This window comes from Mastigoproctus giganteus, chromosome 6 (genome assembly GCF_048544385.1).
Source record: "Mastigoproctus giganteus isolate SK-2022 chromosome 6, ASM4854438v1, whole genome shotgun sequence".
NCBI classification, from domain to species: Eukaryota; Metazoa; Arthropoda; class Arachnida; order Uropygi; family Thelyphonidae; genus Mastigoproctus; species Mastigoproctus giganteus.
Genome location: NC_143580.1, coordinates 219016502 through 219032021, shown reverse-complemented (window position 1 = coordinate 219032021; position 15520 = coordinate 219016502). Strand labels below are relative to the sequence as shown.

General features: G+C 36.6%; 1 protein-coding gene across 1 annotated transcript in view; it reads right to left on the bottom strand.

Moving 5' to 3' along the window:
* Positions 1–15520, bottom strand: part of Gnpat (dihydroxyacetone phosphate acyltransferase) — a 153907-nt gene that overhangs the window by 109171 nt on the left and 29216 nt on the right. Inside the window, exon 2 of the mRNA XM_090375697.1 lies at positions 6820–7011. Within this exon, the coding sequence (XP_090231823.1) occupies positions 6820–7005 (186 nt within the window). The 5' untranslated portion in view covers positions 7006–7011. The remainder of the gene's footprint in view (positions 1–6819; positions 7012–15520) is intronic.

Below are 15520 nucleotides of genomic sequence, written 5' to 3'. Positions count from 1 at the left end.
TTAAAATAAATTTGTTAAAATGATATATACATAAGATAAAACTGAGATAAAATAAGATCAAAGCTTTAAAATATAATATAATAAAAGTGTTAAAAACATAGAAGCTTTCGAAGTGAAGTGCCTCTTCATAAGCTAGTCGGTGAATGGTATACTTCAGTATATATTGATGGCTACATTAGCAAAAGTCAGCTGGGCATGATCGTATATCACGAGTCTGGTGTTGGTAGAACAGAATTACACACACGTGATGACCGCCAGCGCTAATCGCACTGCAATACAGTACATTCTATAATAGGGTGTAAGTGAACTCCCCTCATGCGATTCATAGTACTATTATTGGTAGCTATGTGCAGTGCTTCAAGCCATGAGCGCTGGCAGTAATCACGTGAATAGTAGATTTCAATATCCCATTGGGATCAAGATTGTGCTGCTCAACCCAATAATGCTCAGCGACTGTGGAGCAATCAAAATTAGCGGTTCACAGAGCCACATCATGCTCAGAAACCAGGTCTTGGAATCTTCTACCAGACTCACCTACATAACACCCCCCACAATCTGGACACTTATGCGGTATACGGAACCACTCCATAGGAAAGGAGAAACAGGTGTTTTCACCTTAGAAATAATAGACTGTAATTTCCTCCCCAGAAGTTGCACACATCGTATATGATGGAGACGCAAAATCCTAACAAGACGTTCCGATACACCCAGATAATAGGGGATGTAGGCAGTAGAGATAAATTCATTGACGAGAGGAGGGTTAGATTGCGTAACAAATTCGTGAGCTTGAAGCTCACATCTATCTAGAACATGAGGTGGATAGCTTCAATTCCTAAGCTCTGCCCTAATTTCAGAAATCTCCAATTCCCTGTTACTAGTCGAACTAGAGTGCATCCAAGCACAGGAAAAAGTGCGAGCAGTGCTATGCAAATGACCAGGGACGTGCGCAGACCCATATAATGTATATATCGTTTATTTATTTTAATAAATTTATTTTAACCAGTTAGTCAGTTGTCGCAAGAAACTTGGATGATTGATATGCAACCCGACACACAAGGCCTGTTTTCTAATATATTACATAATTTATAATATATATATTTTGTGTGTGTGTATATATATATAAAATAAAAATATATATTTTCAAATATCATTTATTAATACTGAAAAAAACGTAATAAACATTCAATTAGGTACAAATTAGTGTGACATTTGCTGCTGAACTTCTTGAGTGAGTCTCTCAACATCAGGTGAGTATGCCATAATTTCCATCTTTAAACAAGCTGGGAGACTCACATTGTTCAGACGGTTTCTTGATTTATTTTTAATATAGTTCATGTTCGAAAATATTTGCCCGCAGAAATACATCGAACCAAAAACCGAGAGAAGTCTAAACACAAATATTTTAAAATTTATATACTTGTCTGGTAAGCTACTCCACGCATCGAACACAATTTGGTCTTGCATTTTCAACTCATCTATCGCCATCCATTTGTGTAGAATTGCAAGGGCAGCCTTTTGCCTCTCCAAATCCTCAATTTCAGTTTTAAAGCATTTTAGTCTTGCACTCCACATGTCCTTGATTTTTAAATCCTCTAACTCCATTTCAAATTGTGCTTCATGTGAGCTAAAAGTTAAACAGCCGCAGTTACATGTTCAAAGAGCCACATTCGGCTCGCGAGCCACAGGTTGCCGAACCCTGATCTACAGTAAAAAAAATGCACTAAACAGGTGATCACATATGCATGCAAACATAGCAATCAGCCAAAGAAACAAGCATATAAAATGGACTTCCAAAGAACCAAAGCATCAATTCTTTGCATGTTCAACATTAAAATCAAATTCAACACAAGCGATGTTTCTATGGTTTTAGTATTAGGTGATAGGAATCCCCCGGCTTTTGCTGCATCAGGCAAAAAATAAATAAATAAAGTAAAACAAATAAATAAAATACCTATGTGTTTCCCTCCTCACATAGACAACTATTCTGCTGACTTTTGAAGCTGTTGGCTTCAACTACCCATGGAGGAAACTTATTCTAATGATTAACAACTGCAACAGGATCTAGAAATCATACTCACTGGCTAAAAGAAAACTTCCTACAATCCAGTCGAAACAAACCTTTTCCCCCACGATTCCAAGTCAAGATTCATTTATAATCATAAAAAAAATTTCCTCTTCATTCATTACATTTTATTCCCCATTCTCATTTCCCTTATTTTACTATTCATACTCATTGCCTTAGAGACCTCAATGAGGTCCCCTCTAAGGACACTAGTTACCAAGTTCTGTAGCCCAAATATCTGAAGTCCAAGTGCAGCTTTATACTTGCTTTATGGTGTCCTATTTGATAAATCATCAACAGGACACCATGTCCTTTCTTCCCACCTGTCTACAATACATGGGGAATTTCATGTCCGGCCATATTGTAATTCCCAAATCCCACTCTTCCTCTGCTATTTTTAATTCAACCACACCATGTGTGGTAAGTTTTTTGAGCTGTTATTTCCCAAGTGTAAGACCTTGAAGCCCTCAAAGTTGTTCTGAAGGAGCACTGCTTGGCACTGATAATTAACCACTCTCCCAGCCTTGACATCATCTGCAAGTTTTGATAACCCTTTATCGATGTCATTTAAGAAAATCAAACACAACAGTGGTCCCACTGCTGATCCTTGGGGAACCCCACTTTTTGCATTAGCCCAATCTGAAGAACAACCATAAATTCACAACCCTCTGCCTCCTATCCTACAGCCATCCTGCTATCCAACCAAGGATCTTACCTATATCCCAACATGTTCTAGCATATATAGCAACCTCTTCTGCATGACTGTAAGACCACACCTTTAAAAAAAAAAAAAAAAAAAACACACTGATCTTCTTGAAAGGGTTCAATGATAGACAAATGTACCTGGTGAGATTGGCAAAAGGGCATCCATATGAGGAAAGACTTCGAACATGTGGGCTGCAGAGTATGGAAACTACACATTTCTGAGAAGATCTGACTGAGGTGTATAATGAAAATGTAAAATGAATGAGGGTATATATATACAGGGTGTCTCAAAAATATTGGTAGAAACGTTTAGGGGAGGTAGGTAACATCTAAAGGAATGTGAATCACATTGGAACCCATAACCAGAATGCTACTACTTGTGCCTCTGCTACTATTGTCCCATGATGGGACAATAGTAGCAGAGGCACAAGAAGAAGAAATGACACAAGACAGTAATTAATGGAAAACATTTATTTGACATAATATTAACAATGGAGTACGAGATGGATGCATTTCATGAAGTTACAACAGATGCTCGAAGATGCCCATAATCGCACAAATTTTGATGCACACCATGAGACGCGATGCATGTGTGACACCAATGCAGCATGGATTGGCAGACACGGTCGAACACACCTGGAGTTTCTTTGACAGTAGCAGCAGCGCAGACGAGTCTCGCCACGAGATCCATTTTCGTCTCCACAGGCGATTCATACACGATAGATTTGAGGGCTTCCCACAGAAAGAAATCAAGGCTCGATAAATCAGGTGAGCGTGGAGGCCAGGCAACAGGTCCACCACAGCCAATCCATCGACGCCCAAAACGCCTGTTCAAATGGTCACGAACACACCTTCCATAATGGGCAGGCGCCCCGTCATGTTGAAACCAAATGTTGTGTCTCACATTTGCTGGAACGTCGTCAAGTAACCCTGGTAGAACTTGTTCAAGAAAGATCCGATATTTAGCAGAGTTCATGCGGGATGGTAACAGATATGGGCCAACTAAGCAGTCACCGACCATACCTGCCCACACATTTATTGCGAAGCGATGTTGTACCGCATGGGGGCACACACTGTGTGGGTTGTCATGAGCCCACACACGAGCATTGTGCTGATTGAATAAGCCTTCCCGAGTGAAATAAGCCTCATCTGTGAACAAAACATAGGCTGGAAAATTCAATCTTGAACACTTTCTTGGAGAAACCACTGCGCAAAAGCCACACATGCAAGATGATCTTGGGGGAGCAGTAACTGAACACTTTGGAGATGAAAGGGGTGTAAGGAATCGTCGTGCCAGACACGCTGTACACTGCAATGAGACACTCCTAAGGCAGAGGCAACAGCATATGTGCTGGTAGTAGGATTATTCTGGATGGCATTCAACACACTTTCTTCCATGGCAGCAGTTCGTGTTGAACATGGTCTGCCCGCACTACTCCTGTTACCTCTAAATGACCCATAATCGCACAAATTTTGATGTACATGCGCAAACAAACGGTGGTCTGGTACATGTCTGTCTGGGAAGCGTTCTCCATAAATTCGTTGAGCGGCTCGTCCATTGCCTTCTGCTAATCCATACACTAGGTGCATGTCTGCCAGCTCACAGTTCGTATATCAATGCATGCTCTTCGTGCGGTGACTACTGCTTGAATGAGCAAACCAGAAATTTTCCCTCTCGCGAACTGATGAACAGCGCCGTCTGCCGACTTACGGTGACGTTTCCGGTTATGGATTCCTATGCGATTCACATTGCTTTAGATGTTACCAACCTCCCCTAAACGTTTGTACCAATATTTTTGAGACACCCTGTATAATCATATATATATATATATATATTATACACTGATTACAGGAGAGACCAGATGCATGATTCTTCTGCAACGACATAATCCTTTGAAGAAAAAAGTTGTACTAGCAATATCAATGTGATTTATTAATTTTCCCATCTGTTTATATCTATTACAATTGATACTAGTATATGTTATGGTTTATGCACAGGTAGGGATGGTTGTAACAATGCATTTCTATGAAAATGTTTATAAAATACAACTGTTATAAATGATTCTGGAACTAGGAGCCATAAATTCAAATTATGGAGGAAGAGGTTTAGACTGGATTATAGGAAGGTAGCCAATGAGTTGCTTAATTACTGGAATAAGTTACCTCCTTGTGCTGTTTAAGCTAACAGCTTGAGGAAATTCAAAGCTCAAATAAATACATACGTATCTATGTGAGAAGGGAGTCAAATAGGTGGTTTATATTTTTCTCTATTATATTTTTATTTTGGCTAGGGCAGCAAAAGCCCAGGCGTCCTTGTACCATACAGCTAATACTAAAAGGATTGTGTGCTACAACCCTCTTAAAGAAGTGCTACAAGATTAAGAAAATTCCCATGAGGATCAATGGCTCTTTAAGGGTTTCGCAAATACACACTTATATTTCTGAATACAGCATTCCAAAAATTCTCAATCTGTGTGAGAGTTTTTGGAATGCTGCGTTCAGCAATATAAGAAATCTGATAAACTGCCATTCTGATATTACTAATATTCATGGAAAGAGAGCTATCCCCCCCCCCATTTCTACAGCTTTGCCAAAACAAACTTTGCATTTTATTGATTTTCTTGCAATTATGTGAATTATATTTTATACATTACTCTGCTGTTTTTGATTATCATCAAATCATAGATCATTAAGTATAAACCTTCTAAGCTAAAAATATCATTTGATTCATTTTGGCTCATTGCATTTGGAGGATTATTGCTTATAACAATGTTTCCCAACCACTGCAGCACCCTAAAGTTGCTATGGCACATGAAGTTGCTATAACTTCCTTAAGAAGTGCTGCAAGATTAAGAAAAATCTGATGAAGATCAATGGCACTTTAAAGGTGTCACAAAATACAGAATTTTTAACTCCACAGCCTCTTCAAATAACAAAAATTTTAGAATCGTCTGGTTTAGAAGATCTAACCTGCAATTCCAATCCCAATCATCAGAGGAACCTTTCTGTCTCCTTCCACTTTTCTCTTCTATTTCATGGGAGGTCTATCTCTTCCCCTTATCTTCTATCCAACCTCCCCATCCCTTCCAATCCCCATACTTCAATTCTTATCCCCACTTCCTTTCCCTTGGGGCTCCCAGGCTTGCCTGATAGCCCCAGTAAGAGTCTCAGCTAGAAAGTGGACTCTGGTGCGCCTCCTCGTGGCAAAGGTTGGGAGTCAGGGGGAAGGGAACCAGGTCTGCAAAGTCGCCAGTGCCGGCACTCAACATAACAAGACACATACTTCCACACCTACGTACATACATACACTTGCCGGCCTTCACCTTTTCAGATACTACAGCGGCATATAGGAGAAACCCTGAAGGTGGCAATTGAAACAAACACACCTTACCTTGACCTTGTCTCCTTCCACTGCTAAAAATTTCTCTTTAGATTTTTAATTTCAGTATAACTCAAATAGGCTAAAGAAATGGATTACAAAGTTCATAATTTTTCATTATTTGCTTTTTACCCATAAATCTGAATGTAATTATGTAAGGAAAAAGTCTTAATCTGAGCTGTATTTCTGAAAGAAGAAAACACCTGATGTCTGATTTCTTTTTTGTAAATAAAATGATTTCACCATTTCATTTACAAAAAAAGATCCTATGAGCAAGAAACTCTAATTATCCAGAATCCACAACAGTAAATTAAGAGATTATGCAATCATTAACTCTGAACTAAAATCTAAACAATATATCTATTTTTTTTTTTTAATTAGGTTATTTAAATACTGTATTATTAAATCTAAAAACTTTCTTTAGTTTTGCCTATTTTATAAAGAAATTATGTACTTGTCTATTATTCCCAGTGAGTAAGTTACAAGTAGGCCTAACCTAACCAGTGTATATTTATGCATATGTATACTTATATATATTTACCTTTTGTATATTTTGCTAGGGGTGGTGGCTTTGTAATTACTGGCAGGAAGAAACAGACAAGTACCAAAATTACTTATAGTTATTCAGCATGAAGTGTTGCCCAAAATTTACTTAACTATTTTATAAGCTTACTTCTTTAATGACTAGCTGTACTCTATAGCTCTGCAGCACCTGCTGCTTTATTTGTTCAGGATTCCTATTTGCTGAGAAGCGGTACGTGGCACAACTCCAATCTCGGGTTACCCAGTTAAAATCACCTTTTTTCCGCCTATCTTCCAAGATATCAATAAATTCTTCCCCACTGCATATACCTGCCATTGTTTTCTGAAAAAAAAAGAGAAATAATTATATTAATTAAACTCATTTACCATATATCATGTTATAATCGAATGTAATTTTTTTTATTATTAAATCTCTTTCACTTAATTCAAAGTTGAAAAGCATTAATGCTGTAATATCCCTCACTAGCTTTAAAGATGACTTTCTTATAACATGTTTAAATAAACTGTTGGCAAACACATCTGGAGTGTGACAATTCATATCAATTGAAAACATAGGCCTGAAAACCACCCTTGAAAACATAGGCCTGAAAACTGAATCATGTAGAATGGGGTCTCTATTCTAATACATTACCTTCCTTAAGTTTAATATAGTTAAGAAAAGATGTAATGTGGTAATTTTCCATGAAATTTTTCAAATAATGAAACTTTCTTTTTTCTAACTTGTCAAACATTTTTACATCATATACATATATATATATATAATATTGATAAAAATAATAGGATATAATCACATTACTGAACGAGTAAGCAAGCAAGAAAAAGTATTAAATTATTAAACTGGGTTATGGATCCGGGCACTACTAGTTATAGTAGAAATACTCGGCAACCATAATGAAATATAGACAAATGTTTATTTTCAGTGTATTGGGTAGGGATGCCGACTTGTCAAGTGTAATTACCACGGAAAAAATTGAGAAAGCTGGCAAGGTAAAATCAGATAACATGAAATTAAATTAGATTAACATAAAAATAATAATGATAATAACGATGGTACCTAAAGCAGTGGGTCCTAGGCCTTTAACTAATTCTTCACAGGGTCGGTAGCCAAAACCGTAGGAACCACCACAATAAGCAGGGTCTCTGTTTCTGTTATGATGTATACGTGCAAAATGTATACATCACAGCCGACCCGACAGAGACCAAAAGGAATAAAATTCAAACATAAATAAAAATAAATATATAAGTATAAAATAGAGTTAAAAAGCTAAAATAATGGCAATTAAATCTAGTTAAAGGAAAAATGAATGAGAGTTTGAATTCAAAAAAAGGCAAAATACAGTATGAAATTTAAACTGTTTAAATTTCATACTGTATTTTGCCATCTTTTGCCTTCTTATTGCAGTGGCTCCTACGGTTTTGGCTGTCGACCCTGTGAAGAAGTTAAAGCCCTAGGACCCACTGCTTTAGGCACCATCGTTATTATCATTATTATTTGTATGTTAATCTAATTTAATTTCAGGTTATCTGCTTTTACCTTGCTGGCTTTCTCAATCAATTTTTTCCATGATAATTACACTTGCAGGAAGAAACTTGACAAGTCAGCACCCCTACCCAATACATTGAAAATAAACATTTGTCTATATATATATATATATATAATGCTTTTTTTGTAAAAAAAAAATAGGTGCCGGTACTCATTCTTTGCTATCAGGAAAAATTGAAAATTAAAAGGATATAAAAAGTACTCTAAAAATTTTTTTTCCTGATATTGTTTGTTACTTTCGTAGTAATGTTTTTGGAATAAGAACAACAAATTTAGTATATTAACACAGTTCATTAAATATAAATTAATTATTCAAGTATATAAAGAAAAATAAGTAAATAAATCGGCCAACTACTGAGTGCCGGGCGCTAAGGATGACACGAATGGTTGTTAGTGTAGTATCTCAAATAGAGAGCTTTATAGAAACTGAAAAAAAGTTTCCAGTACCCCAGCTTGGCCTAAAACTTAGGAAATAATGAAAACGTTGTCTATTTGAGTCTTTCCAGTTGTTGTGAATGCCAAGGGTGGGAAAAGTGACTCTGACTTCTTCCTGGAGAAGCAATTAAAGTCTCGGGGAAGAAGTGACTGGCAGGTTGTTGTTGTTTGGTTTTCAGGGGCATTAGAAACTAAGGCCATATTGCTCCGTGAATATGCAGTGGTCATTCGCTGACCTTTCCGCATCCTCCGTATTTGGTGGTGACGGGCTCAAACCCCGGTCTAATCAAGAAGCGTGTGCTGCGCACTGCTGCTCCTTCCCACCTGGCTAAGGAGGCACGACTGGCAGGTGAGGGCCGTGCAAGACTCCATGCAGACACCTCTCCACCACCACAGCCTCAACACTGGCTCTCTGAGCACCTCCTTGCCAGGACAACTCCAGCTTTGAAAACTGTTAAAAAATACTTCACGTCGCAAAATTTATAAATGACCTTTATAGAATTATTAACTAACTATTTAGCAACCTTTTTGTCTCCAAAAGGAGAGTTACTTAGTACAAAGAAGCGCTATCAAAGTGCAATAAAAAATTGTTTTTTTAATTCTAAACACATATATAATTTATCATTTAATTATAAATGATAGATTTCAATCGGAATAGTTTTCCCTTGATAAGCATCGAATAACGCATAGCTAAATGTGATTTTTAAATTTTTAGCTCTGTTAGCGACGGAAATAGAGAGGGGGACACGAAAATTACTCACATTTTCCTGTTTGGCGCTGCCATTTTTAATTTTAAAATTATATTTTCCAACAGTGTAGCTATAGGTTGTCAACAACATTTTTATCTCCCCACATTTTAATCTCCCTCCATTTCTCAGACAAATTTTTATCAACAATGATCAATATGGCATTATGTTGGCCCACTTGATGTGCAAACCCATGCAAAATTTCTAGTCATAGGTTGAGTGGTTCCAGAGATACAATGCTATGACAGACGGATGGACAGGCAGACAACTGAGTGACATTTTAAGGGTCCTTCGTTAGAGTATGGCCCCTAAAAATAATAAGTAAAAATAATTTTATAAAAGTTTTTGTAGAATATTCCAAATTTTTATTAAGTTTTCATCCGACACCCTATCCCGACTTTTTTTTCTTTTCTTCCTCTTTGTGTGTGTTAGTTGCTGAATGACGTTTCCGAAGCAGCCACAAATCGACATATTTTGCTGGATCGAAGCGGGTCAGTGATGGGCATACAATTTTAAGAAACAGTAGTGAAGAAACTGTTTTTGTCATCAACGAAGCTCTGGTTGGGCTGACAATCAGATTCATTTGTGAAAATACTTGTTCACATTCACTTGATGAAATTGGTATCATACTCAGAGCATCCATGAAATTCTTCAATTCTTCCGAAACCATCTTTTCAACTAGGTTCCCCCAAAATCCACGAATTGCATTTAACTATAACCTGATTGATAATTTTCTAACTTCATTTTTGCCAAATGCCAACAACTCATGCTTAAAAGGTTTAATACCTTCATTGTCCTCATTTTCCTTCTCTCTCTCTCTCGTCATTGGTATTGTCACTAGTTCTTAAATTTGAATTTTTTTTTTTTTTTTTTTTTTTTGAAACTCCAAAATGTCAGTGTCATTCGGATATTCAGGTACTGTGATCATATAAACAGAGATGGGGAAAATTTACGGAAAAATGTGGATAACGCACTTCCGCAAAACAGCAGATGATTATTTGTTGGGATAAAAGAAAATCACTTTTCTAATTCTCGAACGGGGCGCTTACGGTTGATTCACAAAGGTGTCCAACCTACGGCCCACGAGGAATGTGAACTAAAACAGCATTTTAAATTTTGTTAATTATCAAAAAAAATCTCATTAAATGTTTTGTTCAGTAAATGTAATTGTGTATTGTACTTCATAAAATTTTCGAATATTTTCAATTTTACTTTTACATGCAACAAGATAGGGAAAATGTAACACACTAAAGAAATCTAACTTTGAATTTTTTTTGAATACTGCCCCTGTATGGGAAATGTTTGGACACCACTGCAGTAGAAGGTCAACCAGAGCCCATTGGAAATACACCTTTATCAGCTCACTGCAGACCAGCGCGACTTCTCCGTATGTGGGACTGGTGGTCGGATAGTTTTTACCAGGTACCACTAAGTTATAGAATGGTAATCCCTTCAGCTCTCTTAATTCGCACAGCAGCACTAATTGCCTAAATTGCCTGAAGGCCAGAAATGCGAACAAGGAGTACCGAGTTAATTCTCTCCTAATCCATTCGCTACATGAAAATTTTCTCACTCAACGGAAACTATTTTAAATGTAACTTCCAAGGGGAATTCAAAATAATTAAACAGAGGTCCGACTGAATAATTTATAATTAATAAATAAAATAGGTCCGACTGAGTAATTTAGAATTATGAAAATGGTTATACAGTTTTATGTAGAAAATATCTTAACAATAGACAGCAAAAAATGTAAATTTAGTTAAATAATTTTAAGCTTATTTGAATAGTAGATAAACATGTAAAAAAAAAAAAAAAAAAAAATTTAAGGAATTTTACAAATTTCAAAGTGCACTGCATCCAAATGTCACACATCACTATTCATAAAGGTGCCAGTATGCCGTACTATTGTGTACCGTCACAAAAAGCACTGTGTATATATATATATATATATATATATATATATATTAAATGTAATTTTTTTTTAAAGTTACAGTGGATGAAAAAGGTTTTTCAGTTGATGAAATAGTTTCAGTTAATGAAAGGCTAATAAGTCAGGTATGACAGATGGTCCTAAAAGTGCAAAGCAGCATTAAAGGATGCAAGAGTATATATAAGTTTATATTAATATACTGAATAAAGTATGCATAAATGGATGTGAAAATTACACAAAGTGCCAGTAACTAGAAGGGTGAGGATAGTAGAAAAGAAAATGTAGTAGAAAGGTGAAAGAATGTTAATATCCTAAAAGTTAATGATGAATTAAGAGAATTATGAGCTAAATTACAAAGCCAATAGTAGGTGGGTAAACTGTAAAGTAAAATTAGTACAGTAAAATACAAATTAAACAAAAATAAAAATAAAAAGTGGTACAGCTGTCATCAGATATGGAGGGAAACATATTTAGATAAAGGTCGAATATAGGTAAGGCAAATGTACAGAATCTGATGTCAGTTGAATATAGGTAAGGCAAATGTACAGAATCTGATGTCAGCTGAAGCAAATATTGATATGTGATCAGGTATTTCATGAGGTGACTACACCTGACCATGCATCAGGAACTGCGTTTCTATACTTATATATAAAAACTTTTATTTTCTGCCCTTATGCAAAATTGGATCTTTCTTAGGACTGGAATGGAAACAAAACCATTATAAAATAAAATGAAAATATAAATCTCAGCATATTGAGGTCCTTAACGAGGCCTGAGAAGACATCAGGTTTGTATGACTTGCAAAGATATCCAAATATTATCCAGTTTTTGTTGAATACAAAATAACATTGCTTACAGTATTGTAGGACAAATTATAGAAAATAAATGCTAACAGCAAGTGTCTCGTGATATGTGGACAAATTTAATAAAAATTTGAAGAATTGTACTAATTTTTTCAGATCATTCTGAGAATTTATTCTAGATACGAGAAACAGCCTCAAAATTATAGAAAAGGAAGCAAAATATATTAATGATAAGACACATTACAAACCTGAAAGAAACCAAATAAAGAGACAAATCAAAGAAGTCATTTCATATTATCAAAACTTATTATAAAGTAGTTATTTGCAACAAACTTAACTGAGAAATAATAAGAAAAACAGAAGTGTACAATGATATAAATATATTTAATGTTTTTGCCTGACTGTGTGCTATGACCAAACAAAGTAAATGTATATGTTTAAATTAATGGAATTTAGTAATCACAGACAATGACACCAGTCAATTTAGTATTAAAATGATGCAAAGGTAGGTAGGTAGGTGGGTGGGTGGGTGGGTGTGTCATTCTTAACATAGCCCAGTGGTCAGGAGCTAGAGTGCATAGCATGCATTCCTTGAGTGGACCGGGGTTCAAGCCCGTGATTACTAAATATGATAAATATTTGTATTGACGATTTATTGTAAACTCTACTGACTTGGTTGTCGTGACGGAATATAAACAGAAAATTTATTTATTTATTCTTCTCTTTCTTGATGATTCCCTTCTACTTCTTTCTCTCTCGCTCTCAAGGTAACTTGGGAAATTTTTTTTTTTTTTTTTTTGCTGGTGCAGCATAAGCCTCAGGCTTCCTTGCACTATATAGCTGACAATAATAAAAATATATATATGTATTTTTAGTATTTTTATATGTATTTTTATATATGTATTAAAAATAAAATATCTAGACAAGACTTCAGTTATAGCTCGGACACAGCATGGTTTTGTTAAGGGGAAGTCTTGCCTGACCAATTTGATTGGATACTATGATGCAGTCACAAAAGAACTGGATGCAGGGAATAACTTCGATATTATATACTTGGATCTTAGAAAGGCTTTTGATACTGTTGCACATGGAAGACTGCTGCACAAATTGGAGTAGTGTGGCATTGGAGGCAAATTGCTGCTATGGATAAAGGGGTGGTTGAGGGGGAGAAGACCGAGTGGTAATCAATGGACACTGCTCATCGTGGACTAATGTTATTAGTGGAGTCCCTCAGGGTTCAGTATTGGGTCCTTTATTGTTTTCTGTATTTATAAATGATATTGATGATGGTATATCAAGCTTAATGTCCAAGTTTGCAGACGATACGAAGGTTGGCAGGGTTGTCAAGGACACTACTGACACTATGCTGCTGCAACAGGATCTGGAAAGGTTGAGCAGATGGGCTGAGAGGTGGCAAATGAAGTTTAACATTGACAAATGTAAAGTACTACATATGGGAAACAGCAACCCCAGAGCAACGTATCAACTCTGTGGTACTACACTGACAGTGGTAGAGAATGAAAGGGACCTGGGGGTGGTTGTGCAGGCAGATATGAAGTTCTCTGAGCAGTGCAGATGGGCTGCAAGAGTAGCTCATGGTGTATTGTCAATGATATATAGGAATTTTTCTAGCAGAGATAAGGAGGTGATTATTCCCTTGTATAAGGCAATGGTCAGGCCACACCTAGAGTACTGTATACAGGCCTGGAGGCCTCATTTCAAGAAGGATGTAGAGCTGCTGGAACGAGTACAGAGAAGGGCAACAAGATTAGTGAATGGAACAAAGGGGTGCTCTTACGAAGAAAGGCTTAAGTTTTGCGAATTACAGTGTCTGGAGACTAGGCACCAGCGAGGTGATCTGATAGAGGTGTACAAAGCCTTGAATGGTTTGAGCATGCTCAATGCTGATGGGATTCTTCCTCTTGCTCAGAATAATCACCTGAGAGGGCATAAATTCAAATTGAGGAAAGACAGATGTAGGATAGATGCGCGGAATTTTGCCTTTAGCCAGCGGGTGGTTGGTAGGTGGCACAGACTTCCATCCCTTGTTGTGGAAGTTGATAGCCTAAATAAGTTTAAGGCTCAGCTGGACAGGTATTTCGAACGAACAGAGGGGTGAAGTGGAAGTGGTTATTTTTTATTTATTTATTTTACTTTATTTTTTTTTTTGGCTGATGCTGCATAAGCTTGCTTTCTTGCATCAAATGCCTCTACTAATGCTAATGTACAGTGACAGACAAAAAAACTGCATCACTTGTGAATTTTCCAAATAATGTGTTTTGCGCTGCATTGTGGGTTGCAGAAACATTCGAAATGCATTTGTTAGATGGGATATATATCTCTGTGAATGAAATCCAATAAAAAAAAAAAACTCCACCTGATATATCTAATTGCCATAAATATCTTCCCAAAGGGTAAAATACATAATTAATGAAAATATGAGAAATCATGCAAATGGCAATCATGACAACCAAACATAAATTTTATTGCATTTACGTGTACAAACTGAAATAACAAGTTAATGTAATAGTATTACACACTGTAAATCAACAAAATAAGTACTCAATATTCTGTTGTTACTCCCCAAGCTGCAATTACAGCCTTACAATGATCTGGCATAGAGTTAATCAACTTCTGGATATACGGCTGCCCAATTTCATGATACTACACCCTTACAATGCTCTCCTGCAGCTGAATCTTACTTGTTTGCTTCTTCTTAGCAATTTTAGATGACATTACACACCAGCAATTTTTAATGCCAGCATTTTTGAGGTATGGCTGCACCTTAAGGGAGAAAAACTAGGGAAAACATTGGTGTAAATATGTTTTAAGCCTTGTGAGACAAGAAGACACTCATCATTAAATCTAAATAGCATAAAACTTACTAATTTTGCTGTGTGGCAAGGTGCTGAGTCCTGCTGAAAAATGCAGTTTTGGATGTCTGTGTGGTGATCCCTAATAATGGGTTTCAGGCACTCCTTCAAGATAGCAGTGTAGGTTTCTGCATTCACCATTCCGTTAATAAACTTAATTTGCCCCACGCCTTTGCTTGTTATGCATTCCCAGACCATCTGACCGGCGGGGAACTTTACAATTGGTGTTATGCAATCAGGATGGTATGCCTCCGATTTTCGTCTCCTGACATATCGCTTGCCATGCAGGTTGAATTTCGATTCGTCAGAAAAGATGACGGTGTCCCGTTGCTCTTTTGTCCATGAAACATGAAAAATGAGGTTTCTAAACATGCATGGAAGGGAGGATTTTCAGAGGCACAGTTGCTCCAGGACTTCGAAGTATACTCCCCCTCCCCTCCTGGATGAATGTAGTCACTGCAAGGAGTAAAATTTTGTAGCTTTTAATATTTATCTGGCATT